The sequence below is a fragment of the Entelurus aequoreus genome, linkage group LG23 (assembly GCF_033978785.1).
Source record: "Entelurus aequoreus isolate RoL-2023_Sb linkage group LG23, RoL_Eaeq_v1.1, whole genome shotgun sequence".
Lineage (NCBI taxonomy): Eukaryota > Metazoa > Chordata > Actinopteri > Syngnathiformes > Syngnathidae > Entelurus > Entelurus aequoreus.
The window spans coordinates 764,161-783,043 of NC_084753.1; the positions used below are offsets into that span (position 1 = coordinate 764,161).

The 18,883-nt window shown below is 37.4% G+C and overlaps 1 protein-coding gene across 1 annotated transcript; it reads right to left on the minus strand.

Annotated features, from left to right (window-relative positions):
- Positions 1–561: 561 nt before the first annotated feature.
- Positions 562–12,384, minus strand: LOC133640726 (leucine-rich repeat transmembrane protein FLRT2-like). The gene is made up of 2 exons (XM_062034296.1): positions 11,912–12,384; positions 562–5,152 (listed from the first exon to the last, which is right to left on the minus strand). The coding sequence occupies exon 2, from the start codon at positions 4,752–4,754 to the stop codon at positions 2,772–2,774; it is 1,983 nt and encodes a 660-aa protein (XP_061890280.1). The 5' UTR covers positions 4,755–5,152; positions 11,912–12,384; the 3' UTR covers positions 562–2,771.
- Positions 12,385–18,883: the final 6,499 nt, after the last annotated feature.

An 18,883-nucleotide genomic window follows, 5' to 3' on the forward strand; every position in this document is an offset into this window, starting at 1 on the left:
TTTTATAATTTTTATAATTATAATTTTTAATTTAATAATTGTATATATCTATATATATATATATATATATATATATATATATATATATATATATATATATATATATATATATATATATATATATATATATATATATATATATATATATATATATTTTTATAACTTTATAAAAAGTTTCTCGTGCGCACGAGACACAAAATTATAACTTTTATAATTATAATTTTTAATTTAATAATTATACATATATATATATATACATATATATATATATATATATATATATATATATATATATATATATATATATATATATATATATATATATATATATTTATAACTTTATAAAAAGTTTCTCGTGCGCACGAGATACAAAATTATAACTTTTATAATTTTTATAATTATAATTTTTTATTTAATAATTATATATATATATATATATATATATATATATATATATATATATATATATATATATATATATATATATATATATATATATATATATTTTTTTTTTTTATAACTTTATAAAAAGTTTCTCGTGCACACGAGATACATGTCTAAAAAAAAAAAAAAAATAACAAAATAAAAATAAAAAATTCCCCCATAACCCTTTAGGGGCTCCTTATGATGGCAACAAAAACCGACTTATTTTCCGTACAAAATGTCAGAAGCGCTTCCTGACAAACGCGGTCAATCGCCGCAGCAGCTGTATCGGTCACATGCTTTTTGTTAAAACAACGGTCACATGGATTGCTCTTCTGTTTGATAATGGATTTTAAATAATGTTATAACTTTATGACTGGACTGATGTGGTTTTTCCAAAACATGTCCCTTAAATAAATCTCGCCTTTGCTCGGCCGTAGACAACCAGAGCAAGGACGATATTAGAGTCGAAGGCACTTTTGGGATTCCCCTTCCATGATTCCTCATAACGACGTTAATGACAAACCGTGGTAAAACTCTAGACGGACAGCATTACCATTTTAAATGAAAGTGATAGTGAAACCGTGATTGATACCCGCACTTTGTAAACTCACCGACCGGTGATGCAACTCATTTACTGGGGAAGCAAGCTAAAATGCTAACATGCTAACGTCTTTCCCTGTTAATTAATGACATACCCCAATAAACTTGAATACTCGCAGGAATATGACACGGAGGTGTCGCATAAACCAGACGTTAGGGGTGCTGTAAAAAGTCGATTCACATTGTGATTTTATTCACATCAATTCTAAACTGATTCCAATTTTTTTTAAATGGATTTTTAAAAAAAAATATTTTTTTTGGCCCTCTGTGCTTATATTTCACACATTAGCAGCCAAGAAGCGCTTTTCAAAAGATTTACTGTAATTTATAGGGGTGAACAAAATAAAAAATCTCTTCACACCCAAATCGCGATTCTTATTCATCCCGATTTTAAATTGATTAATAATTTTGAAAATCTATTTAAAAACATTTAAAACATTTTTTTTATTAATAATTTATTTTTTTAAATATGTTTTAGACCATTTTCATGCAACCAGAAGGAACTTTTCTAACCTAATAATACATTGCAAAAATCGGTTTAAATCGAAAATCGTGTTGATTCGATTATCGATTCTGAATCGAATCATCACCCCAGGATTCGGAATCAGATTGAATCGTTCGGTACCCAGAAATTAGGACCCCTATTTTATTTTTTTTATACCACATAATTAGGGACGTGATTTCTACAACATCTCATTCTGTTACGATTCATAAAGTGATTATTCGATCCAGAATCGATTCTCGATTCAACACGATTCTCACAATATATTATTTGGTGTATAAATTATAATGAAATATTTTGCCAAACAGGTTACAGTATACAAAAGCTGCTGATGTTTAACGTATTGTCAAAAATGGATAGTATTCGACAATTCTGAATCGATTCAGAATCGGTACAAATAATAATCACAATTTGGATTGGATCGTGAATGCGCATCATTTTGGGGGTTTTTCAGCACCCCCACTTATAAATAAGAATTCTGTTAAACAGAGAATCGATTGTGAATCCGAATTCTACCTCTTATTGTTAAAAATACGTGGAAAAACTTTACAAATTAAAAAAGGTTAAAAGATAAAGATTGTTAGTGTGTGTACTTTATGAGGACATTCAACGGGATAATAATAATGACCGTGATCATTTTGGTCACGTTTTTTTATATCGTTACAAGTATTGCTAACATGGATATTTGTTTTTTCTAAATAGTGCAGTTTTATCCAACATTCCACCAGCCGTGCTCTTTCCAAAGTGCTGTCATCAGCTGTTTTGTGTATTGTGATGTAATAATGTCTAAAAATTAAACCCCAATTTATTTATTTTTTTTAAATTTTTTTTTTGCTTCTGTGGTTAGCAAAGTGTTCCGAGGCTGACGGCGTTTGTCAGAAGCTACACACCCCCGGAGGTGCCGTGATTGTACAAATCGTGTGTTTATGTACGATACTGACCATTAAAACAACTTTCGAAACCCTGCTGTTTTTAAGAAAAAAAAAAGGCCAAAACACTTGGATCTCGTTTTTCCTATGAATAAAAAAGATAGCAGAGATCCCCACATTATTATCCACAGTATAAATTACATCATTGACAGAACTTGGAAATATATATATGTATATATATATATATATATATATATATATATAGTACAGTTAATATTTTACTATGATTTTGTAAGCGTTTCTGTTGTAGTCTACACAAACAGCGTGTGTATTGTTTGTATTTGTCATCTCCAGTTTGTGGGAGTGCCGCATCGTCACGTGTGGCAAAACTCGGTACTGGGCACGTTGCTGCTCTTGCAGTAGGCCAAGCTGTTGTTACTGAGGTGACAGTCTCTAAATCCGATCCCCCCGTTGGGCGTGTAGATGGGCTGGATGCGGAAATCGCCCTTGAGCAGCTGCTCGTTGTTCAGCGCCACTATCTGGAAGCTGGTTTCAGTCATCTCGAGAATGGAGTTATCCTTCTTGGTCCCGGCCTCGCAGTAGTCGTCTTTTCTGCGGCCGCGGTTGTATTTCCACTTTGCCGAAGCCGACCGGCTCTTCCTGTGCATGTGCCAGCAAAACAGGCTGAGGAGCGTGACCAAGATGACCAGCACCGCCCCGCCGATGATGCCGGCCATTAACAACGTGGAGTTAACGCTCTCCTTTGGCGCTTGCCCCGAACCGGGAGACTTAGTCGGAGAGGCTGCCTTGGTCCTGGCCTCAGAGCATATTGTATCCTCTCCAGGTCTGTAGGAGTTATGGGTGTCCAGAACGTGCACACAAATCCGGTACACGGACCGGGGTTCCAGATCGGCGATGCTGGTGTGCCGTTGGACGCCGCTCACTGTCCGCTCCTGCATCCCTTCATTTATTTGGCTTTGGCCCCTTTTGACCCAGGTGACTTTGTAGGCTGTGACGGTGAAATAGGAAGCCCAGCTTACGTCGATGCTGGTGGAGTTGACCACATGGAAGGAGATTTGAAGGGGGTCCTCGTAAGGAGGAAGGGGCCCGGGAGGATTGTTATAGATCGGGGGTAAGGGTGGGGAAGGTGAGTCTAAGTAGTCCGGAATGGATGTGGTTGAAAGAGTGGAGATCATGGTGGTGAGAGGGGTGGTGGTGGGCGGCGGAGGAGGCGTGGAGCGAATGGTAGGCCACGACGGTTGCTCGGCGTCGACCGAGCAGTCGATGATATCCAACGTGAGCTCTCGGATCGCCATGCCGCGCACCCTGTCCGGACTCTGACACACAAACCCTCTGGCGTTTATGGCGGAAGGCAACGACTTGAGCCACACCACCACCCATTTCACCGCGCAGTCGCAGCGCCACGGGTTATTCCGCACCATGAGATGCCTCAAGCTGGACAGGCCGTCAAACACACCCTGCGTCAGCGTCTGAAGTTGGTTGCTGGAAATGTCCAACCTCTCCAGCCTGTTGAGGTCGGCAAAAGCCGCCACTGGGATCTGGTCGATCTGGTTCTCCTGCAGGCTCAGCTTGACCAGCGACTGACTCGGTAAAAGGGGAGGGGGGAAGGTGAGGGAGTTGCGGGCCAGCGCCAGCTCACGGAGGCTGGCCAGCCCCTGGAATGTCCCTGGTGCGATGCCCTCGTCCGTCAGCAGGTTCCCGTCCAGCAGGAGGCGCTGCAGACGGGTCACATTCTGGAAGGCCTCCTCTGCGATGACGGCGATTCTATTCTCGTCCAATCGCAGCTCCTTAAGGTCCTCTGGGAGGCCGATGGGAACACTGCTTAAGTGGTTCTTGGTGAGGAAGAGGAGTTTGAGGCTCAGTGCCTCCCTAAAGGCCCCTTCTTCCACCCCCACTGTGGAGATGGAGTTATCATCAAGGTGCAACTCCTCTAAACGAGTCAGCTGTGCTAGCGCTGCCCTGGAGATTGTTTGAATATTGTTCTCCTGGAGATGCAGTACTCTGGTGTTTTTGGGCAGATTGATAGGAAACTCATCCAGCTGGTTGCCATAGAGATACACAGTCTCCACGGAAGCCAGATTGTGAAGTTCGAGGGGGAAGCCAGCATTGTTGATCTGGTTGTTGTGCAGGTAGAGCACAGTGTAGCCCTCCTGTACCCCCAGAGGCACTGATGTCAGGCTGCGTTCATTGCAGTACACAAATAACTTGTCACAACGACACTCGTCCGGACACGAGGCAACTGGGCTGAATTGCGTTTGAAGGCTTAAGATCACAGTCAACCAAAACTGCAAGAATGAAGTCCAATCCTTATTCCAGGGTCCGGCCAGAAACTCCATAGTGGAACAAAAAAAAAGCGGAAACCGGGAAACCCAACAATAAAAAAAAGAACTGTGACCGAGTGAATCAAATTGGCAATGATGGCTAAAACCACCAAATACCAAACTTAAAAAAAAAAGTCCACCAGGGAGCGTTCGGTAATGTCGGTTACTTTGAAACGACGGGGAAAATGCGGATGTAATCCTGTAGTCCTCGAATGAAGATCAGTGGTCTCACTGGCCAGTCCTTTGAGCAACTCCATCCGTGACGGGACGTCAGACCAAGGCAGGGCTTCTTCACTGGTTGCTCCGGGGCCGGTCTGAAGCCGCCGCAGGCTCTGCTCGCCTGTCCGTCACACACCGCTGCCGTTCCCCCACTGGGGCAGAGTCCAAGGAGGGTGGCATTTGGAACCAGAGACCTGTGGGAAAACAAAGAAAATGCGAGTATTTTCAGGGTGGCCTGTTCTCTCTTTTCTTGTTTTTGCCCCCCGGTTCTTCCTCTCTCTGTTTGACAAGCATGTGCACACACGCATACCAACCGTCGCTCATTCTACCACACACACACACACACACACACACTCGCTCGCTCGCTCATGATGCAGACGAGAAAAGGCACGGGTGACAATCACATTGCTCGCCGCTGATGTCAACTCGCGCACACTGACTGATTGGAGAAGAAACTTAAAGCGTCTGATAAATATTCAGAACCGCTCGAGCACATCCGGTATCACAGACATAAAGGGGGCTTTTGTCCCTTTCGCACTCCATCAAGGGAGGGAATCAACAACAGCACACACACACTTGGATTTTCCGAGATACTGCAGAGCTTAACTGAAAATATCAGCGTGTTTTCCGACCAGGGATTTAGCGATTTGGAGCATTTCATATCGCGGTATTGTCGAATGTGCTCAAAAAGTACACACTGAAATCTTTTAACCATAGACTTTCCTTCTGGCTAAGCCATAATAATGTGCTTCCATCCCTTTTCCACAGCTTGTCTTCTTCCTCAGTTTTAAATCTGTCGAGTTTTTAGAGCAGGGGTGTCAAATGTACGGCCCGAGGGCCGGCTCAGGCCCGCGAACAGGTTTTATCCGAGTTTGCTACGTATAAAAATGAACCTGACATTTTTGAATGAAATAAACTGCTGTTCTAAATGTGTCCACTAGATGTTGCAATAGCAATTCTTTGTATATTTGTAGATGGTGCTACATATGTACAAAATAAACCACATGATGTTATTACATCAGTCGAGGAAAATGATCAAACTACATAAATAACATACTGTAATTTGATTTTGGTATAATTTTTTTATCTTGATACATTGAAAATTAACACCAATGAGTTGATTGATGAACATTATCAAATATACCAAAATATAAATAACGACAAATAAAGATAGAATACTATCAACCGCAACATGTAAGTGTAAACAACAACAACAACATACATTTTTAAACAAAGAAAACAATCTCAAAGTTGTCTTTGTTTTTACTAAATCAAAGGTGAGGCCACTAATTGTGTTCTGTGATACGGTTTTGCTGCAGGCTGATAACAGCGATCGCTCAGTGAGGGTCATAGAGGAATTTTCGCCCCGCATAACAACATTGGGGTTTTCGCCTCTATCTGTGGTAGAGATTTTTTAAGGAAATGGCCTAGGTCAGAAATCGGTATGGTCCAGGGTTCTAAAACCCTGGAATGGGGGGTATGTGGTGGCATTTCTGACCTTTTGTACCACATTTTGTGTCCGTCAAAGTCTGAAAGAGAGTGAGGTCGAAAAGCATTAAGAAAGACACATCAGTAGTGGAATGTCTGCTCATTTCTCTTTTTTCTATTCTGTACGATTGAAGGAGCCATATGTGGGTTAGAGTTGAACATATGGTCACCCTGACCATTGTACAATATGTTTTGATTGTTTATTATGACTAAGGGATTCAAGGATGTTGCAGAACAAACAGGTCCAAAACAACTGGATCTTGACACACGAGGGAAACACATAAATGGCCAAGTAGACCAAGTCTATGTATGATTCGCATGATTCTCGATTCATCCAACGTCTCTGGAGGACGTTGTCTGTGTGCATGGCAATGCAATCCAACCTTGTACCATTTGATTATGGGTAAATAAAATGTTTGTACTAAATTCACTTTTGTTGCTGTTTAAGATTCGGACATTCCACCACATAAAATTGAATGTTCCATTTTACCAGTCCGGCCCACTTGGGAGTATATTTTTCTCCATGTGGCCCCCGATCTAAAATGAGTTTGACACCCCTGTTTTAGAGGGGTTTTTTTTTAAAGATCAAAGCAAAACCAGTATTGCACGGTTGTGACGTCACACGGGTTCACTTCCTGTTGTAGACACCTCCCGTTAGATTTGGGTATGGGGAAAAACATAAGGATTTAACGATAAACGGTCAAACCCCAGATGGTTAGTATTACACTTTTATATTAAAATGATCGCAAAGCCGTGATCGATAAACGCACTTTGATACACTCACGAGCCGGCGATAGTGCTCATTTCATGGAGGCGCAAACTCTGCTGACTAGCTAGCTTGAATGCTAACATTAAAAAAAAGTCTCATTAACGACTTTCCCGATTTAAAAACACTCTAAAATCTCTACAAATTAAAACTAAAGAAGAAAAACATATTTAAACACTCAAAATGGCTCTTAAGAAGCAAGAACAATCTTCAATGTTTATTTTGTCAAGAAAGTATTTTATTTTTTAAATTAAACTTGATGTAAATATTTTAGTGTGTATAAGTACTTTTTTTATGCACATACCAAAATACCACGATCATTTTGGTCTCAATAAACGTGATATAAAATGTTCATTACAGTGTTACATGCATAGTCTCTTGTGTTCATGTTAGCGTTTAAACTAACTACCAGGTCATTAGAATGCTAGCTTGCTTCTTCAGTAAAGTTTATCAATGTGTGGTTATTAATTAACGGTTTAAAATGTTAACACTGTTGTGAGTGTTAACGCAAAACCGTTATCGATAAACGCACTTTGATACTCACGAACCGGCGATAGTGCTAGTTTCGCCGAGGCGCAGGCTCGCCTGCTAATGGCTGGCTAGCTAGCTTGAATGCCAACATGAATAAAATAATCATAAACGTATTTCCTCCATTTTAAAACACTCTAAAATCTTTACAAATTAAAACTGCGTAAGATAAACATATTTAAGCATGGTGTGACAGGGGTTAGTGCATGTGCCTCAAAATACGAAGGTCCTGTGTTCGATGGCTCTTGAGAAGCAAGAACAATATTCAATATTTATTTTGCAAAGAAATAATTTTATTTTCTAAAAAAACTTGTTTGAAAGATTTCAGTGTGTGTTTAAGTACTTTTTGTGCAAATACCAAAAAACTGCGATCATTTTGTTCACAAAAAACGTGATATGAAATGTTCATTACGTCCATAGTCTCTTGTATTCACGTTGACGTTTAAGCTAACTACCCAGTCATTAGCATGCTAGCTTGCTTTTTCAGCAAAGTTTATCAAAGTGTGGTTATTAATTAACGGTTTTGAACGTTAACACTTTTGTATTACCGCAAAACCGGGATCGATAAACACACTTTAATACACTCACGAACCGGCGATAGTGCTCATTTCACATAGGCTCAAACTAGCCTGCTAATGGCCGGCTAGCTAACTAGCTTGAATTCTAACATGAATACAAAACTCATAAACGTCCTTCCTCCATTTTAAAACACTTTAAAATCTTTACAATTTCAAACTAAATAAGATAAACATATTTAAACATTCAGAAAAATACATATGGCTCTTGAGAAGCAAGAACAATATTCAATGATTCTTCTGCCAAGAAAGTATTTTATTATAGAAAATAAAACTTCATTCAAAGATTCCAGTCGATGTTTAGCACTTTTTCTACACATACCAAAAGACCGCGATCATATTGGTCACAATAAACGTGATACGAATGTTCATTACATCCATAGTCTCTTATATTCACGTTAGCGTTTAAGCTAACTACCCAGTCATTAGCACGCTAGCTTGCTTCTTCAGCAAAGTTTATCAAAGTGTAGTTATTAATTAACGGTTTTGAAAGTTAACACTGTTGTATTACCGCAAAACCGTGATCGATAAAAACACTTTGATACACTCACGAACCGGCAATAGTGCTCATTTCACGTAAGCGCAAACTAGCCTGCTAAACTAAATAAGATAAACATATTTAAACATTCAGAAAAATACATATGGCTCTTGAGAAGCAAGAACAATATTCAATGTTTCTTCTGCCAAGAAAATATTTTATTTTCTAAATAAAACTTGATTGAAAGATTTCAGTGTGTATTTAAGTACTTTTTCATGTCAGCGTTTAAGCTAACTACCCAGTCATTAGCGTGTTAGCTTTCTTCTACAGTAAAATTTATCAAAGTGTGGTTATTAATTAACGGTTTAAAACGTTAACACTGTTTTGAGTGTTACCACAAAACCGTGATCGATAAATGCACTTTGATACACTTACGAACCGGCAATACTGCTAATTTAATGCCGGCGCAAACTAGCCTGGTGGGTAGCTAGCTTGAATGCTAACATGAAAAAAAGACTTGTTAACGTCTTTCCCCATTTAAAAACACTCTAAAATCTTTACAAATTAAAACTAGAGAAGAAGAAAGAACAATCGTCAATTTTTCTCCTGCCAAGAAAGTATTTTATGTTCTAAATAAAACTTGATTAAAATATTTTAATGTATGTTTAAGCACTTTTTGTGCACATACCAAAAGACTGCGATCGTTTGGTCACAAAAAATGTGAAACAAGATGTTCATTGCGTCCATAGTCCTTTGTTTTCATGTTAGCGTTTAAGCTAACTACCTGGTCATTAGCGCGCTAGCTTGCTTCTTTAGCAAAGTTTATCAAAGTGTGGTTATTAACTAACGGTTTCGAACGTTAACACTTTTGTATTACCGCAAAACTGTGATCGATAAACACACTTTAATACACTCACGAACCGGCGATAGTGCTCATTCCACATAAGCTCAAACTAGCCTGCTAATGGCCGGCTAGTTAGCTAGCTTGAATTCTAACATGAATACAAAACTCCTAAACGTCCGTCCTCCATTTTAAAACACTTTAAAATATTTACAAATTCAAACTAAATAAGATAAACTTATTTAAACATTCAGGAAAACATATATGGCTCTTGAGAAGCAAGCATTATTTTCGAAAATAAAACTTGATTCAAAGATTTCAGTGGATGTTTAGCACTTTTTGTGCACAAACCAAAAGACCGCGATCATTTTGGTCACAAAAAACGTGATATGAAATGTTCATCACACTAACGTGCTAGCTTGCTTCTTCGATAAAGTTGATCAAAGTGTGGTTATTAGTGGTTACAATTTACAAATTAAAACAATGAAATGTTCATCAGATCCATAGTCTATTGTATTCATGTTAGCGTTTAAGCTAACTAACCAGCCACTAGCGTGCTAACTTGCTTCTTTAGCACAGTTGACCAAAGTGTGGTTATTAATTAACGGTTTAACAATCACTACCGCTATTCATAATGAACACTGTTCGATCCCTACCTGTGCTAATTATATACGTACATAAAAAATACAGAACCATATTTTTGTCTGCGTAAACACAAACACAAAGGCACACACACACACACACGCTTACAGTAAACAGAGTGGATGTTTTGCCAGTAGCCTAAAGGGACTTTAGGATTATTATTAGTCTCATTATTATTGTTGCACACTCATCAAACTGGAGCGTTAAGGCTGTGGACTTGCAGGTGAAGAGCAAACAAAAGGAGGGAAAAAAAGCACACACACACACACACACACTTCGCATATGAGCTTCACCTGCGGTGACATACACGAGCTGTCAAAGGAAATGGGATTGCAAAATAATTTAGTCTCCCTACCTGCGATAAATGATCAAAGGCGGGCTATTTTTCATGGCGGGAAGGTTCCTAGCAAAGCACAAGGCCACCGCGTTACCGTCGGACCTCAAATCCATTATTCTAAGTTTTACGAGCCATCAAACATCCCCTATATCCCTGAAGAGTGAACAATATATATATGTGTGTGTATATATGTATGTATATATGTATATTGTGTCTTTCCAGTCAATGATGGATAACACACAATTAAGGGAAGTATGAGGCTAATTGATAGAGGAATGTCACGTTATGGCGCATGCGATCCAATTTGAACTTTTTCTAATAAATATTAGCAGCAAATTTTGACATGTTTCAATCCACGGGAAGACGGGCTGGATGCTCGGACCACCAATCATCCCACACACATCTGTGATGTACTTTTCTAAATTGAAAAGAGCTAAATGTAATCAAATCAGCCGTGGAGGGAGTAAGCAACCACAGGAGGCAGCACTCATGCACCATTTTATTATTATTCCTATTTTTTTTAGTGTTGCGAATGCGATCCCAAAAAGGCATTTCCTCAAATTGGGGATTTTTCGATTAAAGGGTTGCAAAAAAATGTCACCCCCCCCCCCCCCTTTTTTTTCTTTTTTTTGTATCTCCTTTTCTCAGGGTTGCTGAGCACATTTCCCTCGCCGCCCCGATGAACACGGTGATACGCGGCCAGGACAATCGGATTAGGGGCGGATTTGCGGGGAGAAACGCAATTAAAAGTTCGCCATTTCAGAGGCGGGATCGGGTCCACTTCAAAGGGTGCCTGGTGGGGATGGGACATTTGAAAAGAGGGATAATCTGGTAAATAATTTAAAAATATATATATTTAAAAAAAAAAAAAAAAAAAAAATATATATATATATATATATATATATATATATATATATATATATATATATATATATATATATATATATATATATATATATATATATATATATATATATATATATATATATATATATATATATATTTTTTTTTTTTTTTTTAATATATATATTTTTAAATTATTTACCAGATTATCCCTCTCTCTCGTCCCTCCCCTCCTTAGAAAAAAAAATAAAAAAAATTATATATATATATATTATTTTTTTATTTTTTGTTCGTTACATTTAGCATTGGGACTTTAAAAAGGATCAGTCATGTCAAATTAAACATAAAAACAATTAAAAACATATTTTTTTAGATTGACTTCATAAGAACCATTTTGATTTTAAAACTGACCATAAATCCCTGATAATAAAAAAAACAATAAAAAAAAACGTTACCTTTGCCGAGTCCTTATCCGTCCTCCAAGCCGCGACTGCGTCCAACTTTTCGCCCGCCTCTCGGTCTCCTTCCCCCGGGCAGGATCATGCGGAATGAAGGTCCGTCTGGTGCCGCTGGTGCCCGCAGCTTCCGATCGACCCTCGCCGCAGCATATTTGCCTTTATAATCCTTACTTTCTTTTTTTCTTTGCCTTTTTTTTCTTCTTTTTTTTTGCTTTTAACTCAGTGCCAAGGCGGATTCAGCGGCTCCCGTCCGCTGGAGCAGAACCGCGAAGGGGAGGAGGAGGAGGACCGATTCGTGGAGGTGTCCGCCGCCGGCTGCATCGCGCGCCATGGCGGCTGGCTGGCCCGCGTCCGCCCGGTGAGTTATTTTAGTGGGATCAACTTCCACGTTAGAGTCGGTGGCACAAGAAGACTTCCACGGACTTGTTTTTCTCTGATGGATCCACTTGATAGTGAGACGTGTGCACTACTTGCACACACACCTCTCTCTCTCTCTCTCTCTCTCTCTCTCTCTCTCTCTCTCTCTCCCTCTCTCTCGTCCCTCCCCTCCTTAGAATAAAGACTGTTTCTCCCCCCCAGCATCCCCGTCATGGCTGTAAGCCACCAAGCATCCCTGCTGCCCTCACACTGCACACAATAGTTTTGCCTCCCGAAATGTCGACATTTTCCCGACATTTTTCAGGACACGGGTACTTCTTATTATCACGTCGCCTTCACCTATGTTGACCAACCCACGAGTATTCCGAAGAAAACATGATTTTTTTTTCCATACATTAGTCGAAGCGGACGCAGATATATATGTTGTGAAATTAATTATTTATAAATCAAGAAAAATCCATAAATTAGCCGCACCGTCTTAAAGGCCGCAGGGTTCAAAGTTTAGGAAAAAAGTAGTGACTACTCGTCCGGAATTTACAGTATTCATTTGGTGTATATAAGCCATGAGTATTCCGAAGAAAACATGATTGTTTCCATATATTAGTCGCAACGGAGTATAAGTCGCAGATATATATATATATATATATATATATATATATATATATATATATATATATATATATATATATATATATATATATATATATATATATATATATATATATATATATATATATATATATAGTGATATTAGTTATTTCCACATTGCTTGTTTTTAGGGGGTTTTTTTTAAACTTTTTGTTAGCGCCTTCAGCGAAGAAAAATCCATAAATTTGTCGCACCGTTTTATAAGCCGCAAGGTTCAAAGTTTAGGGAAAATGTAGCGACTACTTGTCCGGAATTTACAGTATTCATTTGGTGTATATAAGCCATGAGTATTCCGAAGAAAACATGATTGTTTCCATATATTAGTCGCAACGGAGTATAAGTCGCAGATATATATATATATATATATATATATATATATATATATATATATATATATATATATATATATATATATATATATATATATATATATATATATATATATATATATATATATATAGTGGTATTAGTTATTTCCACATTGCTTGTTTTTAGTTTTTTTTAAAAAACTTTTTGTTAGCGCCTTCAGCGAAGAAAAATCCATAAATTTGTCGCACCGTTTTATAAGCCGCAAGGTTCAAAGTTTAGGGAAAATGTAGCGACTACTTGTCCGGAATTTACAGTATTCATTTGGTGTATATAAGCCATGAGTATTCCGAAGAAAACATGATTGTTTCCATATATTAGTCGCAACGGAGTATAAGTCGCAGATATATATATATATATATATATATATATATATATATATATATATATATATATATATATATATATATATATATATATATATATATATATATATATATAGTGGTATTAGTTGTTTCCACATTGCTTGTTTTTAGGTTTTTTTTTTAAAAACTTTTTGTTAGCGCCTTCAGCGAAGAAAAATCCATAAATTTGTCGCACCGTTTTATAAGCCGCAAGGTTCAAAGTTTAGGGAAAATGTAGCGACTACTTGTCCAGAATTTACGGTATTTATTTGGTGTGTATAAGCCACGACTACATCATTTTTTCCAAATATTAGTCACAACGGACTATAAGTCGCAGATATGGGTTGGGCTTGTATACACCAAATAAAAAACCCTAAAAACATGCAATGTGTAAATAACTAATTTCACAATAAATATATATGTATATATATATATATATATATATATATATATATATATATATATATATATATATATATATATATATATATATATATATATGTATATATATATATATATATATATATATATATATATATATATATATATATATATATATATATATATATATATATATATATATATATATATAAAACCTAAAAACAAGCTATGTGTAAATAACTAATTTCACTATATATATATATATATATATATATATATATATATATATATATATATATATATATATATATATATATATATTTATATATATATATATATATATATATATTTATATATATATATATATATATATATATATATATATATATATATATATATATATGTATATATATGTGTATATATATATATATATATATATATGTGTATATATATATATATATATATATATATATATATATATATATATATATATATATATATATATATATATATATATATATATATATATATATATATATATATATATATATATATATATAGTGAAATTAGTTATTTCCACATTGCTTGTTTTTATTATGTTTTTTTTTTACTTTTTGTTACCGCCTTCAGCGAAGAAAATTCCATAAATTAGCCGCACCGTCTTATAGGCCGCAGGGTTCAAAGTTTAGGAAAAAAGTTGCGACTACTTGTCCGGAATTTAGGGTATTTATTTGGTGTATATAAGCCATGAGTATTCCGAATAAAATATTATTGTTTCCATATATTAGTCGCAACGGACTATAAGTCGCAGATATATATATATATATATATATATATATATATATATATATATATATATATATATATATTGTGAAATTTGTTATTTCCACATTGCTTGTTTTTAAGGGTTTTTAAAAAACTTTTTGTTATCGCCTTCAGCGAAGAAAAATCCATATATTAACCGCACCGTTTTATAGGCCGCAGGGATCAAAGTTTAGGAAAAAAGTTGTGACTACTTGTCCGGAATTTACAGTATTTATGTGGTGTGTATAAGCCCAACCCACGAGTATTCCAAAGAAAACATAATTTTTTCCATATATTAGTCGCAGATATATATATGTTGTGAAATTAGTTATTTACACGTTGCTTGTTTTTAGGGTTTTTAAAAAAACTTTTTTTTATCGCCTTCAGCGAAGAAAAATCCATAAATTAGCCGCACCGTCTTATAGGCCGCAGGGTTCAAAGATTAGGGAAAATGTAGCGACTACTTTGAACCATATATATATATATATATATATATATATATATATATATATATATATATATATATATATATATATATATATATATATATATATATATATTTATATATATATATATATATATATATATATATATATATATATGGTTCAAAGTTTAGGAAAAAAGTTGCGAGTAATTGTCCGGAATTTACGGTATTTATTTAGTGTGTATAAGCCCAACCCACGAGTATTCAGAAGAAAACATTATTTTTCCTTATATTAGTTGAGTAAACACTTTGCAGGACTGCTTGTATTGCACATGATATCACACACAAATAAAAACTCTGCAGGACTGCTTGTGTTGCACATGATATTACACACACACACACACACACACACACGTAAAAACACTGTAGGACTGCTGTATCACATATGATATCACAGACGAAGAGACGCTGCAGGACTGCTTGTATCTCACATGAAATCACACACAAGTAAACACGCGCTGCAGGAGGACTGCTTGTATCTCACATGATATCACACACAGGTAAACACTTTGCAGAACTGTTTGTATTGCACATGATGTCACACACAAGTAAACACACTGCAGGACTGCTTGCATCGCACATGATACCACACACAAGTAAATACACTGCAGGACTGCTTGTATCTCATATGATATCATACACACGTAAAAACGCTGCAGGACTGCTGTATCACACATAATATCACAAACACAAGTAAACACGCTGCAGGACTGCTTGTATCGCACATGATATCACACACACACAAGTAAACACGCTGCAGGACTGCATGTATCTCACATGATATCACACACAGGTAAACACTTTGCAGGACAGTTTGTATCGCACATGATATCACACACAATTAAACACGCTGCAGGACTGCTTGCATCACAGATTATATCACACACAAGCAAACACGCTGTGTTTACACACACGTGTGTTCACACACACATGTAAAAACGCTGCAAGACTGCTGTATCGCACATGAAATCACACACACAAGTAAACACGCTGCAGGACTGCATGTATCTCACATGATATTACACACAGTAAACACTTTGCAGGACTGTTTGTATCGCACATGATATCACACACACACAAGTAAACATGCTGCAGGACTGCTTGTATCGCACATGATATCACACACACACAAGTAAACACGCTGCAGGACTGCATGTATCTCACATGATATCACACACATGGAAACACTTTACAGGACTGTTTGTATCGCACATGATATCACACACAATTAAACATGCTGCAGGACTGCTTGTATCGCAGATTATATCACACACAAGCAAACATGTTGCAAGAGGACTGCTTGCATCTCACATGACATCACACACAGGTAAACACTTTGCAGGACTGCTTGTATCGCACATGATATCACACACACGTAAAAACGCTGCAGGACTGCTGTATCGCACATGACATCACACACACAAGTAAACACGCTTCAGGACTGCTTGTATCTCACATTATATCACACACATGTAAACACTTTGCAGGACTGCTAGTATTGCACATGATGTCACACACAAGTAAACACTCTGTAGGACTGCTTGTATCGCACATGATATCACACACACACACACACACACACGTAAAAACGCTGTATGACTGCTGTATCGCACATGATATCAAAGACACAAGTAAAGACGCTGCAGGACTGTTTGTATCGCACATGATATCACACACACGTAAACACGCTGCAGGACTGCTTTATCGCACATGATATCACACACAAGTAAACACTCTGCAGGACTGCTTGTATCTCACATGATATCACACACAGGTAGACACTTTGCTGGACTGCTTGTACCGCACATGAGCTCACACACAAGTAAACAGTCTGCAGGACTGCTAGTATCGCACATGATATCACTCACACACACACACATATATAAAAACGCTGCAGGACTGCTGTATCGCACATGAAATCACACACACAAGTAAACACGCTGCAGGACTGCATGCATCTCACATGATATCACACACAGGTAAACACTTTGCTGGACTGTTTGTATCGCAGATGATATCACACACAATTAAAAATGCTGCAGGACTGCTTGTATCGCAGATTATATCACAGACAAGCAAACATGCTGCAAGAGGACTGCTTGTAGCTCACATGATATCACACACACGTAAACAAGCTGCAGGACTGCTGTATCGCACATGATATCACACACAAGTAAACACTCTGCGGGACTACTTGTACCTCACATGATATCACACACAGGTAGACACTTTGCTGGACTGCTTGTATCGCACATGATGTCACACACAAGTAAACAGTCTGCAGGACTGCTAGTATCGCACATGATATCACACACACACACATGTAAAAACGCTGCAGGACTGCTGTATCGCACATGATATCACACACACAAGTAAACACGATGCAGGAATGGTTGTATCACACATGAAATCACACACACAAGTAAACACGCTGCAGGACTGCTTGTATCGCAGATTATATCACACACAAGCAAACATGCTGCAAGAGGACTGCTTGTATCTCACATGATATCACACACAGGTGAACACTTTGCTGTACTGTTTGTATCGCAGATTATATCACAGACAAGCAAACATGCTGCAAGAGGACTGCTTGTAGCTCACATGATATCACACACACGTAAACAAGCTGCAGGACTGCTGTATCGCACATGATATCACACACAAGTAAACACTCTGCGGGACTACTTGTACCTCACATGATATCACACACAGGTAGACACTTTGCTGGACTGCTTGTATCGCACATGATGTCACACACAATTAAACAGTCCGCAGGACTGCTAGTATCGCACATGATATCACAAACACACACATGTAAAAACGCTGCAGGACTGCTGTATCGCACATGATATCACACACACAAGTAAACACGATGCAGGAATGGTTGTATCACACATGAAATCACACACACAAGTAAACACGCTGCAGGACTGCATGCATCTCACATGACATCACACACAGGTAAACACTTTGCAGGGCTGTCTGTATCGCACATGACATCACACACAATTAAACACGCTGCAGGACTGCTTGTATCGCAGATTATATCACACACAAGCAAACATGCTGCAAGAGGACTGCTTGTATCTCACATGATATCACACTCAGGTGAACACTTTGCTGGACTGCTTGTATCGCACATGATATGGCACACAGGTAAACACTTTGTAGGACTCCTTGCATCGCACAATGATATCTAACACACGTAAAAAACGCTGCAGGACTGCTAGTATCGCACATGATATCACTCACACACACACACATATATAAAAACGCTGCAGGACTGCTGTATCGCACATGAAATCACACACACAAGTAAACACGCTGCAGGACTGCATGCATCTCACATGATATCACACACAGGTAAACACTTTGCTGGACTGTTTGTATCGCAGATGATATCACACACAATTAAAAATGCTGCAGGACTGCTTGTATCGCAGATTATATCACAGACAAGCAAACATGCTGCAAGAGGACTGCTTGTAGCTCACATGATATCACACACACGTAAACAAGCTGCAGGACTGCTGTATCGCACATGATATGACACACAAGTAA

Coding starts and splice junctions, on each gene's coding strand:
- LOC133640726 (XM_062034296.1), bottom strand. CDS start 4,754: ATGGAGTTTCTGGCCGGACCCTGGAATAAGGATTGGACTTCATTCTTG.